Source organism: Cyprinus carpio, chromosome A6, assembly GCF_018340385.1.
Source record: "Cyprinus carpio isolate SPL01 chromosome A6, ASM1834038v1, whole genome shotgun sequence".
Classification (NCBI taxonomy): domain Eukaryota; kingdom Metazoa; phylum Chordata; class Actinopteri; order Cypriniformes; family Cyprinidae; genus Cyprinus; species Cyprinus carpio.
In genome coordinates, this window is record NC_056577.1 from 13,554,694 (window position 1) to 13,576,683 (window position 21,990).

Genomic DNA, 21,990 nt, shown 5'->3' on the forward strand with positions numbered 1-21,990 from the left:
ACACACACACTCATATGCACAACGTCATGGTCAAATGTTGCAGTGATGTGTTATTAATATCAGAGAAAATCATAAAGCATGAAAATACAAAAACACTCAATCCAGAGATTTATTCAAAATGATACATATCTGAACATTTAATGTCTTGATGTGTTTTAGATGTTTTAGTAGTCAACCTTAAAGGTATAGTTTGCACATCTCTTTATTAAATGGGAGTGGGTGGTGATAATGTCTCTGAGCTCAAAAAAGGACAAAAAATTCCCTTTTCAGTACCATAAATCAGAGAGAATCAAGTCTGTCCTAAATTTAAAAAACACTGTTGTCTGCTTAGGGATGATGTCTAGATTGTTTTGCTTCAACTCCCATTCTTTTCTCTTTTAAGAATGAATATTTGATATGATTTTTAGGTTAGCTGTGGGGTTGTCCCTGTTTTTCTTTCTCTTCTCCTGTTTTTACTCTTTCAGCAGTAGTTTGTCCCTCAGTATTTCAAAGCCACAATCACTGCAAGACATTCAATTATTTTAGGCAAGTTCAAGATTGTCAAGTAAACAGTTATAAGATTTTGATAGTGTGTATGTGCTGTGAAATTTTTGTTGTTGTGTGTTTTAAAGAATACAGTTGAAGATTTGTTTTAAGGCAGTGTTGTGGATCAGACATCCTTCTTAGAAAATAAAAGATATGGATGGATGGTGGAAAATCCAGCATCAGAGGGAAAACTGTTTGTCATTCTGAACCAGAGTGATGAAACATCCAGATATACAGATCTGTTACTTAACCAAACGTCATCTCCCTATCTTTCAACCTCTAACTGTCTCTACCTCTGTCTCTCATTTTTTTTTTTTTTTTTTTATTATGCTATTGGCATGATTGTTCTGCATACACAACAATGCAAAGAATTGATACAAACAAACACAAAAAGAAAATATAATAACATTATAAAAAATATGATGGTGATGTTTATGAAGTAATTTTAATAAACAGTTAACAATAATTTCAATAAATAATTTCATAAACGGTCATAATAATATAAAGATGAAACGTATTTTATTACTTATATATATATATATATATATATATATATATATATATATATATTTGCAAAATGTTATTCTCTCTTTCAATTCCTGAGTGCAATCTGCTGGACTGAATTGAAATGATTGGGGTCAATTTAAACTGCAGTGATGAATTATAGGTAATAAGAGAGAGTGAATATGTGATGATGGTAAGAAGGATACGTGTGTATCTCTCCTTCCCTCAATCAGTGAAGACAGTTAAAGGGGAGAAATGAGGAAAGAGAAGAGCGGTGATTTTACTCATTCAGCTCAAAAAGTTTTAATTGAATTGAACTGATGCCCCCTCATTCAAGATTCAAGATTTTTATTCGTCACATACACAATTATATAGAGCAGGAGTTTTCCAACTGTGGGTCGCGACCCACTTGTGGGTCGCAGAATGGAGCAAGGTGGGTCCCAAAGTCACTTGGCTGCAGCTAAATTTGCGTTTAAATGACAAACACACTCACACAGTTCAGTCTAGGGCTGCACGATATAGCCAACCAATATTAATTACGAACTGCAATATCCTTAGTGTGATTTTCAAATTGCAATTAAGTCCGCGATTTAAAACATGTGTTGCGTGTTTTGAAGCAAGGGCGCGCACGAGTTGTAATTACAGTGAGGGTCTCAGAGCAACGTCATTATTAAAAGGTTCAATCGGTCCGCATTATTAATGAGAAAAAAACTCGCTCACTTTAATGCGCTGTATTCTGCATGAGATTGCATAGGCTACAACAGAAAATTCAAATGTCACGGAAATGGTTTCAGGTAGGCTATGTTCATTCATTTCTATCGTCTGTTTGAACTGCACTGTTTTCGTTCGGGAAACAGACTGTAAAAAGCATTTCACGTGCAAGGCATAAACGTACGGTTAATTGTAACACTACAAGATTTAAACATGTCCACATAACAAAATGTACAAAATTTCGCAATATTTCCTTGACATATCATCTCTATATAGAGAAAAAAAAGTTCAAAAATCTTTTGAAGACATTGCTGACCATTTATTTAACCATTGCAAAAGCAAATTTCTGACTGAAGTAAATTTGTCATCTCTTTTTTTAGTGTTCATTTAAAATGAGACGCATGTGTATTATTTTTACCTATTTCACAATTATTTCAATCTCCAAACTGTTTTAGATAGTTCTGCTTTACTTCTTATGCTTTCCTAAAAAAGTGTTGGATTGTGCACCGCTCTCCCTTACACACACACACACACACACACACGGAAGGACCATGAATGCATTTTCTGCGCTGAACCCCGCGATGAGTTTAACAACACGCAGCGCAGATTACAGTTCACTGGAGTGAGCCTGTTTCACGTTTTTATGGACGGATCATATTTTAACATCTATAAACAAAGAAATTAAAACTTAAATATTATAGTGAAATTTTACAGTTGTACACTAAAATAAAATGTTTATTTTTCTTAAATCAAACTTTTAATTAAGATTAGGCTTAAAGTAATGTCAGTTGTTTTGTTTTTTTTATCTCAAATATTTTGGTGGGTCGTGAAATAGATTATACTTGTCTAGGTGGGTCGTGGAATGGAAAAATTTGGGAACCACTGATATAGAGCATATATAACCAGCAGTGAAATGTGAGTCAGGTCCGCTCCATGGACAGTGCAATTATTAAAGAATACAACACAGATGAAAAATACATAAATATAGCTATGAAAGAATGAAACAAAAGTAAACAATAAAAATATAAGAATAAAAGTCTTTACTCATTTTCAAAAAACATCTAAAGACTCATCTTATTCGCCAGCACTTAACCAACTAATACTAGTACTTACCTTTTCTTTTATTGTCTATCATATTCTTAAAAAAAAAAAAAAAACCCTGGCTACGTGTTCTGTACTAGGCTAACTGAGACTTGTCATGGCACTTGTATACCGTTGTTGTTTTCTTGTTGATCTGATTGATTCTATTGTTCTCATTTGTAAGTCGCTTTGGATAAAAGCGTCTGCTAAATGATTAAATGTAAATGTAAATGTAAAATATAAAAAAGATGTATACTGTAGAATTAAATGCAGATTGGAAAATAATGTGCTTGAAAGTACACTGTAGTCTTAAATATTAAGATACCCAGGGATGTACAAGAGGCAATGTGCATATGTGCATTAAACTGTAGTCTTAAATATTAAGATACACAGGAATGTACAAGAGGCAAATGTGCAAACAGGTTGACACTGTCAATGACACTGTCAATGTCAATGTGAGGTAGAGAATGATGAATATCTTACTGAGAAAGTGAATATTAAGTGGAGACATGAAAATGTTAAGAGGTTGGTTTTGAGTTTAGGAGCCTGATGGCCTGGGGGAAGAAACTCCTCCTAAGTCTCTCAGTTTTTGCCATCAGGCTATGGAAGCGCTTACCAGATGGCAGCAAAGTGAAAAGATGGTTACTGGGGTGGATGGAGTCCTTGATGATTTTAACAGCTCTGCTTTTGCAGCATTTGAGGTAGATGTCCTGCAGCGAGGGGAGAGCAGACCCTGAGATGCGCTCAGCTAAGCAAACAACTCTCTGCAGGGCTTTGCAGTCTTTACTGGAGCTGTTCCCATACCACACTGAGTAAATACACTTTCTATGGCCCCTGAATAAAGTTTTCAGGATTGCTGGTGAGACCCTGAATTTCCTCAGCTGTCGGAGATGGTACAGTCTTTGCTTAGCTTTATTAACCTGTGTTAGAATGTGTGTAGTCCAAGTCAGGTCCTCTGAGATGTTTACACCATGGTACTTGAAGCTGCTCACCCTCTCCACAGGGGTTCTGCTGATCATAAGAGGAGTATAGGGCTGCTGCTGTCTCTTCCTGAAGTCCACAATCAGCTCTTTAGTTTTGCTCACATACAGAGAGAGACAATTGTCCTGGCACCATGATGTAAGTTTCTCTACCTCATCCAAGTATGCGGCTTCATTTTTGTTGGAAATGAGGCCCAGAACCACAGTATTATCGGCAAATTTGATTATACTGTAGATGTGGAGCTGTGGGAAGACACGCAGTCATGTGTATAGAGAAAGTAGAGCAGGGGACTCAGGACACAGCCCTGTGGGGCTCCTATATTCAGGGTGATGGAGTTGGAGGTGTACTGGCATACTTTCACCACTTGAGGTCTGCCGGTGAGGGAATCAAGAATCCAGTTGCAGAGTGAAGAATTCAGGCCGAGATCCATGAGTTTAGAAGCTAGCTTGATGGGGACTATAGTATTGAAAGCTGAGCTATAGTCGATAAATAGCAGCCTTGCATAGTTCCTGTTATTGCTGTCAATGTGTGCGAGAGAAGAGTGCAGGATGTGAGAGATGGCATCATCAGTGGATCTGTTGGGGCGATAGGCAAACTGAAGAGGGTCTAAAGTATCCGGGATGGAGGAGCAGATGTAGTTTTTAACCAGTCCTTCAAAGACCTTCATGACTATTGATGTGAGGGCAACTGGACGATAGTCATTCAGACAAGAGGGTTTATTGTTCTTAGGCACAGGGATGATGAGAGATTTTTTGAAGGAGGTGGGAACCACCGAGGTAGCAAGAGACTCATTAAAAATAGATGTAAACAAACCAGCGAGCTGATCAGCGCAGGACCACAGAACACGGCCAGAAATCCCATCAGGACCTGCTGCTTTCCTGACGTTCACTTATTTTAGAGCCCTCCGAACCTCGTCCTCCGACACGGTGATTAAATGATTATCGCTGCTCTGACTACTGCTTCCTGACGCGCTGATCGGCAGACTCGCGCTGCTTAGATTGCTTTCAAAGCGGCCGTAGAAAGAGTTTAGCTCGTCAGCCAGCGACGGACTTCTGCATGTATAAAAGACCATATTTTTCCAAAAGAATATAAAAAAGAGAACTTCTCAGGATATTCATACATAACAAGCCCTACAGTAGGTGGACATCCAAAATGTTGTTTCTACCGCCGCTCGTACCGCCGCCGCGGCGTCTGCAAAGTGCATTTGCAGCTTTTGACCGCTGAGTGGCGCTTTAATCACAGGTTTTCAAACAAGCGCATCAAAGCACATTTTCGCAAATAGACGTCAGCTTTGCCTCACCGAAGTGTGATATTTGATTGAAAGAAAAAATATTTAATATTCACAGATGAAAGTTTAGTCCTTATGAAGATATGTGCGTTTCTTTGAACGAATTCACGCAGGATAAATGTCAAGCCTATGAGCCTGTGCTTATATTTTCTCTCTTCATTAATTGACACCTTCAGTGATTTTAAATGGAGTCTTCTTTGCTTGCTTTCATATAATTTAAGTAAAGTAAAAGTAAATAAATAAAATAAATAAATAAATTGCAGCCGCATTTATGCAGGTTTGTATAATATTCCGTAAAATATCAGTGCAAGATTTGCTCTGCATGATGCTGAGTGCACGCAGCATTTATTCTTATTTGTCTACATATTTTATCTTCATTACAAATCTTGTTTGGTTTTATTTTGGATAATTGCATGTAAAAAAATGTTTACTTTGTAATGCATATGCAAAATGTGAATTATTATTTATATTCAAGTGTTTGTGCAAAAATTATTAATACGCATACATGACAGGGAGGCGCCCTCTCGATCACGTAATTTTTTTCCTAATTATGAAATAACTGAAAATTGTGGCGTCTAACATACATGAGAAATATATCTACAGAAAGCTTGAAATGTCTTTTAAACGAATCAATTCAAAACGAAAGCATTATGTAATCTGTAAAGGTTGTATTTCTGTTTAAAGGCGCGTCCATGTGGAGAGAGTCAGCACTGTGAATTTCATCTTGCAGCCGACAAGAAAAAAATTTGTTTATTAATAAATAATTAAAATGTCTCCTTTTTCATAATTATTAGGCTACTTCTGCCTGTGCTTTGTGACGAACTTAATGCATGTTCTTGAGCGTGGAATATATTAAGGCTGGATTATAGTTGTAAATTTAATATAAACTTGCGATTAGTTGAATAATGACAAAATGAACGACTAGTAACTAGAAAAATCTTATGTGGGAAGCAGACCTATTAAATACCATCTAGACATCTGTTAAAGTTTTTAAAGAATTTTATACGCGTTTGCATAAATTCTTCCTTCAGAACGGTCTGTAATGGAGAGATGCCTTAACACTGATTTTTCCTCTGAAACACAAAAAAGAAAATTGAAATAAAATAAATATTTTATGTTTTGAGAATGATTGGGCTCCTTAAACTTGGAGCTCATTATATTGAAGTACAAATCCAAACACCAGAAGCAACCTACACTCTGTGTTCTTTCACTGAAAAGTATGCATTTTATTTATTTATTCACAGGCTATATGGTTGAAATAGTAATATTTTAGTTGAAAACTTTAAATGCCATTGTTTAAAAAAATGCATCAAATGTTTCATAGACCTTCAGTTGTCATGCTTTAAAATCCCATGCCATTTGTAATTTCACTGTAAATTACTACCCCAATTATATAATGGTAAAAATTTATTCAGACCGATGGCATTTTTTATATATATCTTTATTTTTATTTTTATATATATATATATATCTATATATATATATATATATATATATATATATATATATATATATATATATATATATATATATATAATGACTGTTTAAAAAACAATAGCATGCATAAGAGCCTTTGTGTAAAGGTTTATTTTTATTTTTTGATGAGTAGACTGTAGCCTAAGCCTATGCTATTTTTAATGGCTTTTAAGGATGTTATAATGTATATTATAATGTTATTGTTGTTTTACGTCTTCCTTTCATTTTACAATTACATTCAGTTCGCAATCCGTCCCTTTGCGCCACCTGGCGGTAGTTTCGCGAATGATTTTAACACGCGACTGATTTGCAGTTAACGCCGCGGTGGCATTACCCATTTTGGTTGTCTACCATCTGTATGTCCAAATATGCATGCCTTCCTGCTATACAGTATGCAAAAAGCTATAGATTTGGAGGGGGGATTTAGTTTAAATGTTTTTTGATTTAAATGTGTTTAAATGCATTGTGGTAGACCAAAAGAGTAGATTTATTTAAAAAAAAAAAAGAAACCCCTATGAATCAGGACAGGCTCTGAACTCATCTGTCTGATGGACAACAAATTCCCACCCTCATTAAAAACACTCTTGATTAGGCATTTCAAACTTCATAAAATAAAATGAAGAGCAGTAGCAAAAAGTAATCTTTACACTATTGATATTTATGTTAGGAAGTGGTTAGATAAGGAATCTATTCTACTGTTTTATTTCTGTTTAGTTACCTAAATCTAGCGCGCGAACAGAACAGAGTGGGCTTACAGTTAAAACATGGAACAAAGCACAGAAATATAGCAATACAGTAACGGGTAGCCGCACGCTGTCACAGACGGTAAACAGAAAGCTGTCCTTCAGATTGAGTTCCCTATCGATACAGTTCACTCGCATTGTGTCAGTTGCTGATGCCTGGGGGAAACTCAGTTTCTCTGGGCAAATAAGCTGCTGTATCAGCAGCGCTCTCTCCACCCTCAATACCACGACTGAGGTGCCCTTGAGCAAGGCACCGAACCCCCAACTTCTCCCCGGGCGCCGCAGCATAAATGGCTGCCCACTGCTCCGGGTGTGTGTTCATGGTGTGTATGTGTTCACTGCTGTGTGTGTGCACTTTGGATGGGTTAAAAGCAGAGCACCAATTCCGAGTATGGGTCACCATACTTGGCTGTATGTCACGTCACATCACATCACATCACATTAAAGAAAGAAAGCAAAAAGAAGGAGAGATGCGGCAGTGCAGATTGCGCATCTTTCTGTGCACTTAAACAAATGGGTGTGGGAATTTACCGCATTATGAATGTGGCACTTGCGGGAGTTATTAACATTGTACGCAATACCCGCATCCTCACACCAAATTTCAGGCCCTGTAGGTAGGCAAACATACAGATCATTTAGTAAGCAGAAATCTGAAATTTGCCTTAAATTAGAAGAAGATGCTGATAACTCCACTGAATTGATGCTTGAAGAATGCACTTCCAGCAGCCATGATTAACAGCAGTTTGCTGTTAAAGTTTTTTAGGTCCCACTTAAGTGGAACAATTAAGTGTCCCTACCCTGTGTACTTACATAGTAAGTAGATGTGTACATAGTATGTAATCACAGTGTAAGTACACATTGGTACCAGGGTTTCCGTTGTCCGGTAATTACCGGACATTGGCCGGGAAAAAAATTAAATGTCCGAAAAAATTAAATCTCTCCGGTCAAATTGTCAGATTAAAACTGCCTAATAATCCCGGCCCCGCCCCCCAACACAATCTAAATCGACCGTTTGAAAGTTTTTAAACAACATCGCATGTTGCATTTCAAATAAAGAGCACGCCTAACGGCTATAATATAGACGCGAAGGAGGATACTGAATCAGGAACGCCTGAAGCCTCAGATGTCCAGAGCCAGACAGCTCCGCCACCACTGGAGAAAAAGTCGAAGTGTAGGGCGTATCGGTCGGAATGGAGTGACAAGTTCCCATGGCTAAGATGTGAGGTAGTTGATGGTAACGAAAAAAATTTCTGTTCGCGCTGCGAAAAGGCAGGACGACGCAACGGGATTCACAAGAGGGTCGAATAATTTGAGAATGTCTGCTCTCATTGAACATAGTCAGAGCAATGACCATGTTGCGGCTCACAATTTAACGCCACAGAGGGGGGTTCTCGCTGCAGAATCAGATCAAGACGAAGCAGCGAAGTCGCCTTGCGGAGAACAAGGTTACGCGGCTTATGCTCATTGCAAGTTGTGGAGAGACACTGGGAAGTTTTGATTTTAAGTCGGCAGCTGCACAATTCAGCACTGCACAAAAGCGTAAAAAGTAGCCAAAAATGACGCGAGACAATGTTATAGGCCTAGTCATTTGTTTGTTCAAGTTCATTTAAGATTCAAGATTTTTTTTTTATTTGTCACATACACAATTATATAGAGCATATATAACCAGCAGTGAAATGTGAGTAATATTTACCAAGAAGTCATTTCACACGGTGGCCAATTTAAATGTTACCAGCTAAATGAGACATACTGAGTTTATAATTAAGTATGCTTGAGTAAAAACAATGCTATATTCGGATATTTTATGTGGGGAAGGGGGGTTGGTTTGTTAAACTATGAAATGTGAAACCATAGTAAAAAACAATTGGTTGATTGACGCCAATCGGACGTTCGTGTTTTTTTTTTTTTTTTCCGTCTATTTGAAAGTCAGGCTAATAAACATGTTGCATATACGGCCTGATTATGTCATTTTTTAAGTTACATAAACTGCTTTCAGTTTTCCTCAACTTGACTAATTAAGAGGCGATATTTGACCAGCATATCATCAAAATGTCTGGAAAACGAAACCTCTGCCGGTCACTTTGACCGGCACCATTTTTTTCTAGCGGAAACTCTGATTGGTACATAGTATCTACAGCTCTAATGTTTGTGTAACTACACATGTAACAACCCACTGAATGGTATGTGTGAGTACAAATGTGTAACAGGACATTGTTAACAACACTTTTTGGTAATAAAAGTACAAATGTGTAACAGGACTAACAACACTTTTTGATTAAAGAAAGTGTTACACTTTATATTAGCTTTATCATGTAATTACTCTGATGTTACACAGCAGCGGTCAGTAAGTTAGGCTTTACATATAAATTGTGGTTGGTGTCCAGAATGTTACACTTAATATTAAGCGGACAGTTCCTGAGGAGTAACCATGTAAGTACATTGGTATTACAGTTGTGCACCAACTCCAAATCAAGATCCAACTCCTCCCACTTTACATATCCCTAAACCTACCCATCTCCACCCCGTGGATCCCATTTCCATCCCTAAACCTACCCATCTCCACCCCCTGGATCAAATGTTTCCAATTACTCTTATACATATTGTTGTTACAAAATGTAATTATATACAGTTGGTCTGCAAAGTGCATTTGCAGCTTTTGACCTCTGAGTGGCGCTTTAACCACAAGTTATCAAACAAACGCATCAAAGCACATTTTCGCAAATAGTCGTCAGCTTTGCCTAGCCGATGTGTTACATTTGATGGCTGCAGTCGGGGAAAATGAAAGAAAAACACTGTAGTTAAAATATTAAATATTTACAGATGAAAGTTTAGTACTTATAAAGTTATGTGCGTTTCTTAGAACGAATTCAAGCAGGATAAATGTCAAGCCTATGAGCCTGTGCATATATTTTCTCTTAGCTTCACAGTATTACACCATATCTAAGATTTGAAACATTTAATAGGTGTGCAGTATTATTTATATAATATGAATTATGTGTTATATTATCCTAAAGAAATGGTGGTTTACTTTGCATCGGAGCATTAAAAGTGGTAGCCTATTTTAGTGAGCTAGGCTACATGGATTTATATGCAAAATGTCAATATTCTCACATATTAGGCCTATATTTGTTACAAATACATTTTTAATATATATTTTAAAATTCCTTTAATAAAACAGCATGCATTTCTGTCATGCAAATACTTTGTTATTCGTTACCTGTCCTTTATTTTGACAGATAACTTCTTGGGAAAAAGATATCTATCTGTACACTGATTAAGAAATTGTTGCGTGTTTTATAAATTATTTCCTGTATTTTAGTAAAACGTGAGGCACTGTATAATTTTGCTCCTATTATTTAGGCCTAACTAAAACAAGAAACGAATAAACTAAACCTGCACAATTTAGCTAAATCGTTGAAATTCTAAAGAATGGACGGATTAATAAAATGTCCTCACGTTAAGTTCTCTCATTATAATCAACAAAATGCACACAATGTAAAAAAGGGCTTTAATTGACCACTTCAGTGGTTTTAAAGGGAGCCTTCTTTACTTGCTTTCATACAATTTTAAATGCAGCCGCATTTCAGTGCAGGAGTGTATCATATTCCTTAAAATATCAGAGTGCAAGATTTGCGAGGCGCGCATGAAGCTGAGTGCGTGGCGCAGCATTTATTCTTATTTGTCTACTTATTTTATCTTCATTACAAATCTTCTTTGGTTTTATTTTGGATAACTGCATGTAAAAAATTATTTACTTTTTAATGCACATGCAAAATGTGAAACTTCCATCTTATTCGCAGTCTATAGCATTTTATAATTATTTGTACAATAATATTTAATTTAAACTGCTTTATATCTTTATTTAATGCAAAATAAATTTATTGAAACAAGTTTATAAGAGTCATGCATCCATTTAATCAAGAACAACTAATGATCAACGAATTGCAGTGGCATCAGCCGTTCATTTTAAAACTTCAAATAGCCTTCAGTTTACAGGTTATAACTGCATCTGTCTCGGTTGTAGACTTATGAAGATTATTTTTAATGCGGATCCCGTACTGTAACCGAAAAGAAATGTGCTCTATTATTATTCATATTCAAGTATTAGTGTGAAAATTATTAATGTGCAGGGAGGCGCCCTCGAGATTATCAGAATTTTTTTCTGATAATGAAATAACTTAAAATTAGGGTGCTTCACATCTACTTTTAAACACACCAATTCAAAACGAAAGCAAATACTCCCTGATTATGCGCATTCTGTGGAGATGAGAGTCAGCACTGTGAATTTCATCTTACTGCCGACAAGAAAACATTTGTTTATTAATAAACTTCTGCCTGTGCTTTGTGGTAAACTTAATGCATCTGCTTGAGCACGGAATATATTAAGGCTCATTATGGATTATAGATGTTAATATTATATAAACGTGCGATTAGTTGAATAATGACTTAAATGAACGACTAGGCTACTAGTAACTAGAAACATTGTGCGTGGGGGGCAGACCTATTAAATACCCTCTAGACATATCTGTTAAAGTTAAACAAATGCGTTAAGAATAAATGTTTTTGTCTCTTTGGCAGGTGCGCGTCTCTTTCAGCAGTTTCTTTGTCTCTCTCAGAGGTGCCTCATTTGTCCTGAGGAAAAAAAACATATTATATTGTAATGTATGTAATACTTTGTATGCAGTTGCAAAAATGACAAAAACCAAACCAAACGAGGCATTTGTCCTACGTTGCCTAAACCTGCTCTGCAAGTTTGAAACCCTCATAAGACACTGTTCATATAAATAGCAAGAGATTAACACCTTTATTTCAACCCCCACAAGTTATACAGAAGTACCCCAAAAAACCCAACCCCCTCCAGCTGAACTGAATTCTGTCTGTTTTTGGCTGCGAGGAACGTGTGTTGTCATGTTACTGGTTGAAATGTGCTATCCGCACACACAGCAGCCCTGCTCTTTTTATTCATTAAAAAATTCATTTTCTCTCACCCCATATTATTATTTTCACCAGACCATAATAGTAACAAATTCAAATTCAATTGATAATTAATCATTCTTTTTGCGAAAATCATTGTTATTTGTGAACCTAGGCATTTGAGGAAGGCTTTAAAACTAAGCGGAATCCTCTGCGAGCTGCTCCCCCTTCACAGCAAGCGCAAATCGCACTAACCGCACCCAGGTTCACCTTCAGCAAGTTTTGATTTTACAAAATCAGTTTGGGCGAATGCAACTTATTGATCATGAGCCCAACATTTAGCAGGGCAGGAAAACGTTCAGTCTACCTGAAGGAAGACATATTTCATTGTAAGACAATGCTGTTAAATAGAGAAAAAAAAATAGAGAAATAGAGAAAATAGAGAAAAAAAAAAAAACTATTGTAGGCTGTTCTTAAACTTGAACCTCATTATATTGAAGTACAAATCCAAACACCAGAAGCAGCTTACACTCTATAAGTGTTCTTTCATTGAAAAGTATGCATTTTATTTATTCACAGGCTATATGTTTGAAGTAATATTTTAGTTCAAAACTTTAAGTGCCATTGTTTAAAAAAAATGCTTTATTTATTATTATTATTTCTGTGCGGTGTGCTTTGGATGTGTGCGCTCATAAAACCGTATATCAGTTGTTTAAACTGGTTTGGCTTTAAAACATATGCAGATAACTTTTCATTCATATAGACATAATCAAAACCAAATAGGTGTTTTATTTTGTTAGAGTATTCAAGGCACAAGCTGTAAAGGCAAAACCCTATTCTGGAAAAAAGGGGCAGGGAGCAGCAGCTCATTTGCATTTAAAGATACATGCCCGAAAACAGCATGTTTTTGCTTCCACTCAAATGGGCATTTTCAGAATAAATAAATTAGTATCTGTAGGGTATTTTGAGCTGAAACTTCACAGACACATTCTGGGTATGCCTGAGACTTGTATTCTAACTTGTAAAAAGGGAAAAAAATAGGTCCCCTTTAAAGCTAGGAAACTTATTTTAAAAATCTCATTAATATTTCTTGAACTGAAGAGCAGCTAGAGGAAGTGAGAGGGTGATAATGAGAGATAAAGGAAGAGAGTATGCACCAGAAGGATGTTAATAATGCAGAAAGGTCCCCATGCAAGGAGTCCCCCACATAGCTCTGTCTGTGACGATGCCTGGCAAACAAGTAATCTACCTTATGCAATGCACACACTTATGCACATTATGATAAAGCTTGCATACAATCAGCTGCTTTTCTAAGAGTGTCTGAGTGCTCTATTATGGGCAAACACCTTCCTGTTTAATATCTTATGATGTCCTGTTTGAGATGATGATTTTTTTCAGTGTAACTTTGTGTTGAAAACAACTTAAGGTTCCCCTGAGAGTAACTCTTCCAACCAATCAGTCAAATGTCTGATAAAGACTTACTGACTATTTGTATTCCTAAAACTGTTCTTTTATTTGTCTTTGTATGTTAATCACCTTTATTTGCACATTTGCACAACCATAACAACTCAAAAGCTCCTCAGTAGTTAGAATTGGATTCTGGCACTTTCATTGCGGCTCAAATTGACAGTTAAAATGGATTTGAACACAGAATGCTTATTAAAGCATTTTGGTGTATTCTAGTGTTGCTTTGTTAAGCCAATGTGCAGCATTGGTGTTATAAACTAAAGCAATTAAAATAAAATAGAATAAAATAAAAACCTTCTTAAAACCTTGAAGAGTCCTATGAATTTGGCAGCCGATTTGCATCACTCAACTTTGAGGGGAAGGTCCTTGCTTGAAAGCCAGACTTTCTGCCCTGGACGTAGAGATGGTGCTGGCCTGCGCCAACGGTTGCCCCATTGCTGATGTAGTTGTGAAGTCTTAAAAGGATAGTTCACCCAAAATTGAAAATGTCCCCATGATTTACTCACCCTAAAGCTTCCTCTGTGTTCAAGAACAATCCTTGGTAGAAAAAACAAAAAGGAAATCTAAACAGAAATGCTGTCCATCAGTGTCAGGCCAGAGAGAATTTCAAGGTACAACAGTCTACAAAAAAGGAAAAATATACAATCCAAAAAGACTCAACAGAAGGCAGGAAAATTTATAATCACAAATCACTGGCAGTATTATGCTTAAGCAGATATCAGGACTGAACAACAACAATAGGCAGTGAGTCATTTAACCCTTTGAGGTCTAAGGGGGTTTTGGGGGCCTGGAGAAGTTTTGACAGGACCTGACTTTTGTACTTTATGTAAACTTTATGTAAATAGCATGTATGTACATGATTGTGTTTTTAAGAAAACAATGTTTATGAGTGGTTAGTGAAAAACTGCAATTTTGAAGTCACTGATATAAGGTCATAAAACAAATACAGAACATTTGTTCACAAGATTGTCAAATCTGGAACTTGTAGCCTAGAATTTTTGCTTCAAAATGATGTGAAAATCATCTTGTTTACTCAATCACAGAAAACAATAGATTGATTTAAATTTTCTAAGACACTTTTTGTTTCGAAAGGGCATATGCGAGTAGGTCCTCTCTTATGCACTCTCCTCTTTAGCTCGCCCCACAGGTTTTCGATTGGGTTGAGGTCTGGGGACTGAGATGGCCATGGGAGGACCTTGAGTTTGTGACTGCTGAACCATTTTTGTGTAGATTTTGCCCCTTGTTTTGGATCATTATCCTGTTGAAAGACCCAATCTCATCTTCAGCTTTCTGGCAGAGGCCATCAGGTTTTTATTTAAAATGTCCTGGTAGTTCAAAGCATTCATAATGCCATGCACCCTAACAAGGTCCCAGGGCCTTTGGTAGAGAAACAGGCCCACAGCATCACAGATCCTCCACCATAATTCATGGTGGGCATGAGGTGCTTTTCGGCATACTCATCTTTTGTTTTACGCCAGACCCACTTAGAGTGTTTGTTGCCAAAAAGCTCAGTCTTAGTCTCATCTGACCAAAGCACACGATCCCAGTTGAAGTCCCAGTGCCGCTTAGCAAACTCGAGACGTTTACGTTTGTGAGTGTCAGTGAGAAAAGGCTTTTTCCTTGCATGCCTCCCAAACAGCTTGTTGGCATGTAGAGAGCATCTAATGGTTGTTTTGGAGACTTTGTGACCCCAAGATGCCACTCTTTGATGCAATTCTGTGACAGTGAGCTTAGGACTTTTTTTTACTTCTCTTACCATTCTCCTCACTGTGCGTTGTGGCAATATAAATTTGGGACATCTTCCAGCCTTGTTTGTCTCTGTTCCAGTTGTTTTAAACTTCTTAATGATTCCTCTGACTGTAGATACAGGCAAGTTAAGGCGAGTGGCTATTTTCTTGTAGCCATTGCCTGACTTATGAAGGTCGACATACATCTGCCTTACTTGAATGGTGTGTTCTCTTGTCTTTGCCATGTTGACAAATGGGTAAGAGAATTTTAGGCCTCTGTGTCATTTCATATTTATACCTCAGGTCATGAATTACTAATTATAAGTTCCTAGATACCCTGACCAACTTTAGCAACTACAGAAAAATATATTTAAAAAAAAAAATCAATTAAATTTTTCAGCGGAATTGTTAGGGGTGCCAATAATTGTGGGACACATGATTTCAAGTTTTTTTTCTAAATATGTGATTTTTTTTTATTTTTTTTTACCACCAAAGTAATGTACTTAAATAAAAGGTTGGATTTTTCTCTTTTTTTGCATTTGGGTTCTATGTTGTTTAAAAAAAAAGGAGAATTTTTAGAAGTCGACGACCACATCTTAAACAGGGGTGCCAATAATTGTGGAGGGCACTGTATTTTTATGTTTGTAGTTTATTTAGAATATATTTAATTATCCCACAAAATAACTTGAGATTCACTTGCAAATGCAGTTAAACAGTTTATTAGGAACAATCAAAGCTGACTTTCAAAGCTGAATTTTTAGCATCATTACTCCAGTCACACAATCCTTCAGAAATCATTCTAATATTCTGATTCGCTACTCAAAAAACAAACAAACAAACAAACAAACAAACAAACAAACAAAAAAAAACATTTATTATTATTATTATTAATGTTGAAAAGAGCTAAGAATAATTTATTCCATTTTTTTTTGATGATGATGATGAATTGAAAGTACTGCATAGTTTGTAACAGGATTATTGCATTTATCATCACGTGTGCGCTAAATAAAAGTTTTAATTTGTATTTATAATGACTCCAAGCTTTTGAATGTTATATTGTATATTGTTACACTTGGAGTAAGACTGGAGTAATGATGCTGAAAATTTAGCTTTGATCACAGGGATAAATAAAATTTTAAAATATATTCAAATAGAAAGCAGTTATTTTAAATAGTAAAAATATTTCACAATATAATTGCTTTAGCAAATGCAACTATGTATTTTGGAACAAATAAATGCAGGCTTGGTAAACAGAAGTTCAGTTATTTACAAAAACATGAAAAATCTCACTGTTCAAAAGCTTTTGACTGGTATTGTGTCATGTTGAAATATATTAATGAACATTACATACCTAGCATTTCCAAAGTGTATATTGTTTGTGCTTTGAAGGACATGATATTTTTAAGAGACTTGTGGTGGTATGTTATAGAACATTATAATAATAATAATAATAATAATAATAATAAAAATAAAAAACCTCCTGGCATCGTGAAACATTTAGATGATGTGAATGAAACTTCATAATGTTTCACTTGATTATACATTTAGTCAGGAGTTATAGTTTGGAAAAAGTCTAACTAGTAAAATGTGTACAGGTTATGTGAAAACTTATACGAGTACATTAATAATAATAATAAAAAAAAGACTTACTCATGTTTATGATCTCTGTTGGTTTTAGCCGCTTCATTCTTCTTTCTGAGGTAATCCAAATCTTATTCCTCTCAGCACGTCTTCTTAGGGTGAATTATGTACTGTTATTACTCCTCTCAGTGCGAAGCGGACAGTAAAATAAAAAATAAAAAAACTTGAAGAACAGTCTCACTGCTTTGTTTGCTGTAATGATGGCATTTACATGTCGTGAGCTTTACGTTGTCTATTATAATATCAATAGCACATTCAGCGCGTGGGCGTGGTCGCATTAGATATGATGAAGGGAGACATGAAAGACGGGACATCGCGTTGTTTTCATATGGATTACTTTATCACAGAATATTTGTTTTCGATAAGACTTGTTTTCGATTAGTTTAACCCTCTGAAGTCGATTAACGCGTATACACGTTTTGGGGTATTTTCTCCTGATAACCCCGAAAAGAGCTTAAATTACACTTTCAGTTTTGATCGTACAGATAAGAGCAATACATCAATCGAATCTGTAAAGGGTCTACTTTTTTTTTGTATACAGACATAATAACAACAAAACTTTGTGCACTTATAAAATAAAGATAACAAACAAGGAGTGCTGTCTGCAGCCTTTGTCTGCGCTTATCTTCATTTTCAAACGCGTCATTAAAATGAACTGTAACTCAGTGAATACTCAACACAGAGACATGAGAGAGATATCTATAGAAAGCCTGACATGTCTACTTTTAAACTAAACAAGTGCTGCCGAAAACAAATATTATGTGATAAAGTAATCCATATGAATACAACGCGATGTCCGTTTTTCACGTCTCCCTTCATTATCTTCTAATGCGACCACGCCCCCGCGCCGAGCGCGCTATTCAAATTCTAATGTTTCACTGAAGCGCGCGGCTTGAATACACCCACACAACAGAAGACAACGCAGCGAGACTGTTTTTCAAGTTTTTTTTATTTTACTCTTTGCTTCGCGATGAGAGGGATAAGACATAATTCACCCCAAAAAGATGTGATGTGGTTGAGGATTTGAGATTTGGATTTCCTCAGAAAAAAAGAATGAAGCACTTTATTCAGCAGAGATCATAAACATGAGTAAGTCTCTTTTTATTTATATACTTGTACTAGTTTTCACATAACGTGTAAACATTTTACCAGTTAGACTTTTTCCAAAGACTTTTTCCAAACTATAATTCCTGACTAAATGTATAATCAAGTGAAATATAATGAAGTTTCAATAACAATATACACTACTTTACCATTCAAAAGCTTGATGTAAATAATATAAATGTACCAATAAATGTAACTGTAACAAATGTAACAAACAATGCTATTCTTTCAATTTATCCCCCCTAAAAAACCTGAAAAAAATATTCTCAGCTCTTTTCAACATTAATAATAATAATAATAATGATAATAATAACAATAAATGTTTTTTTGTAGAAAATCAGGTTGTTAAAAGGATTTCTGAAGGATTGTGTGACTGGAGTAATGATGCTAAAAATTCAGTTTGAAAGTCAGCTTTGATTGTTCCTAATAAACTGTTTAACTGCACTCACAAGTGAATATTAAATTATGTTGTGGGATAATTAAATATATTCTAAATAAACTACAAACATAAAATTATATACATTTATTTTGTCCTCACATTCTTTCTTGTAACTCATCCCTCTCAGTGACACAGCTGACTGAATGGCTCATTATGCAGCTCATTATGCAGGCCTTTGTATTCTCAGGTGTGAATTCATGATAGTTGACGCCTACTCGCATATGACTTTTACCAACAAAAAGTGTCTTACAAAATATAAATCAATATATTGTTTTCTGTAAGTGAGTAAACAAGATGATTTTCACATCATTTAGAAAAAATTATTTGCATTATTCAAGTGACTTAACATTTTTAGTTTTTCACTAACCACGCATTACATTTTTTTTTTCTCAAAAACACCATCATGTACATACATGCTGCTCACATATTATTATTATAGCCCAGTTTGTGCTGATTACAGTGAGATTAGACTTTAGCCATTTAGATATTTATAAGAAACTGAAAAAAGCACAAATGTCAGGGCATGACAAAACTTCTCCAGGCCCCAAAAATACCCTTAGACTCCAGAGGGTTAAAAGTAGACATGTCAAGCTTTCTATAGATATATCTCTCATGTTTCTGTGTTGAGTATTTGCTGAGTTATAGTTCATTTTAATGACGTGTTTCTAAATGAAGATCACGTAGAACCAAGGCAGCAGACAGCGCACTCTGTTTGTTTTCTTTATTTTATAAATGCACAAAGTTTTGTTGTTATTGTGTCTATACATATAAAAGTAGACCTTTTACAGATTTGATTGATGTATTGCTCTTATCTGTACGATCAAAACTGAAAGTGTAATTTAAGTTATTTTCAGGGTTATCAGGAGAAGATGCCACATAACGCGTATCCGCGATGATCGAGTGTTAAATAAGGTTGGCCATTAGGAGTGATTTAATGGTGGTGTGGGTGCTACAAGTCCCTAACAAAGGAGAAGTGATCGGGGGTCGACATTGTGCCATCCAGTGGTGAACCCAGGGAATCTCAGGCAGAACATTATATATAATAACATGCAGTAGAATGGTGATGTATGTGTGTGTATATTGGAGCATGATGTTTTTCTAAAAAAATATGTATGGATAATCAAGTAAACCTTAAGTGTGTTAACATTGAGCATTGTAATCAGTTTAAAAGTCCAATCTGAATGAAAATGCTCCATATAAACACCTCAATCGGAATAAAAATGCCCAAACCGAATAAATTGCAATCGGTTTGAGAGGGATGGGATAAATCGAACAACGAATGAACAAAATTAAAATCCTGCCATGTAAACATGTTAAACCGATTACTTTACATCTTCGTCATCAAGTCAAGAGGTCGTGGTCATCAGAATGGGAACATGATGTCGACATCACAGTACATTCTGTGACTTGAGGACACCGACACTACTGTTGAGACTGGATAATAGTGGACATAGAAGTTAAAATTTCAATTATACAGTTAAAAACACATTAGAATGGAGAATGCTTGCTGTGTTATGAACTGCCATATCTGCTCTCATGACTGGAGCTGAAAGTGGATCTGAAGTGAAGCACTATTTTCTGCTTTTCAGCTTAGAAACAACTCGATGATAATGAATAGCTCAATGAAAATAAACAACTTGACAAAAATTTGCCTTTGTCATTTGTTTTTATTATTTATTACAGATTCATAATAAAAAACAAGTTTGGAAATGTTATGTATGATAGCTTGTTGCGAGCACTCTCCACAGGTTCATAAAGTAATGCTCCTTTGATTTATTTTTCAGCAACACTTTGTGAGAAATTATGTATTTGTTCTATTTAAGTACAGTAAAAAATTTTAGCATCAGAATACAATTCATTTCAGAGCTGCATTACAGAGGGTCTTAGGCTACGGTAATTTGGTCCCTTATGTTTTAACATTTAGAAATCAGGGCAATATGATGATATAATTATCGACTGGCTGAGAGCTATGTTGGTTCTGTGTGTGGTTGCCTACGATAGAAGACGGTCGTAATGATTTCTGTGAGTGTGTATTTGATCATGTTCTGGCCACATGACTGAGTGCTCGAATGAACGCAAGGGATTCAAATATTAGTCCATTTATTCTAAGCAAGTGAAAGCAGTTATTAAAAATATGAATGCAAATACAGGCGTTTTTTCCTCTGGTGATTTGTATTTGATGTCATTGTAGGCTACTTAGCATGTGCAAAAATTGAAAGCACCGGCACATGTAAACACCATATCGGATTAGATAACGTCTCATGTAAACATTTCACTGAATCTTTCAATTGGAATGATTTTAATCGGAATGACAAAAAAGTGTACATGTAAACGTGGCTCTTGATTAGTTGCTTCAAAAAGTTGCTTCAGTCCAGTAAGTGTTCATCTTGAAATATTACTGACAAAATTTATTATGTTTACTTTATAAAAATAATTAATGATTTCACAGCAAAATAAATAAATAAATAAAATTAAATAAAATTAAAAAAACATGTGTACCATAGCCTTAAGGTGGATGTTTTCAGAATTATACTAAAAGGCCTTTTACTTTGTTGAAATATTTTATAAACTATCCATCATACAACAGAAAGCATGTAGTAGATTGTGTACAACAGATTTTTCAGCAAAGTTTTCATCATGTCGATAATTCAGACACCTTAGAATTTTGCGCAAAAAATATTTAATGAGCAAATATTTTTAAAAAGTATTTAATACTTGAGCCAAGTCCAAGTCATGCAAGTCAGGTCCACATCCATGCCAAGTATTTACCATGATATGAGTAATTTTGAAACCGTAAGGCGCTACAAATTGAAATTAAAGCTGTAACCTATATCAGCATTGTTGCTTAAGTGACTGCTGATTAAATTTGAAGAATGTTAAACTCGCATCAGACTTATGGCAACGGGCTATATTCACCTGCAAGTCTTCAGTAAGGGAAAACAATAAGCTGAATGTTGACATCTATGCAACAAATTATTAAATATTCTAAGATTTCATACCTAACCCTTGGGAGACCTGCTTTACTATTGTTCACTGGTTCTTGTTATCTTTTACTAGGTGGCAGCAATAAACCCTAACCACCCACTGGCTCAGATGCCCCTGCCTCCCTCCATGAAGAACTGCATTCAGCTGGCCGCCTGTGAGGCCAATGAACTCCTGCCCATGAACCCTGACCTGCCTGCTGACCTTTTCACATCCTGTCTCACTACACCAATCAAAATCGCCCTACGCTGGTGAGAAATGCTGATTACACACGCATTCAGTTGTATTCAGTCATATATTGTACATACAAACAAAATTAATAGTGAGATACTCAAACTAGGTATTTTGATCGCAATAGCCTTTGATAGTCTGTATGGTGCTCTATTGGCCTGTATACAGTAGCCAGTA

The 21,990-nt window shown here is 35.8% G+C and overlaps 1 protein-coding gene across 7 annotated transcripts in view; it reads left to right on the forward strand.

The window, feature by feature from the left end:
* The window catches only part of LOC109080016 (regulatory-associated protein of mTOR), a 229,024-nt gene that overhangs the window by 65,151 nt on the left and 141,883 nt on the right, over positions 1–21,990 (forward strand). For all 7 annotated transcript variants that reach the window (XM_042758119.1, XM_042758118.1, XM_042758121.1 and 4 more), the window contains one exon: positions 21,658–21,833. In XM_042758119.1, the coding sequence (XP_042614053.1) occupies positions 21,658–21,833 (176 nt within the window). The remainder of the gene's footprint in view (positions 1–21,657; positions 21,834–21,990) is intronic.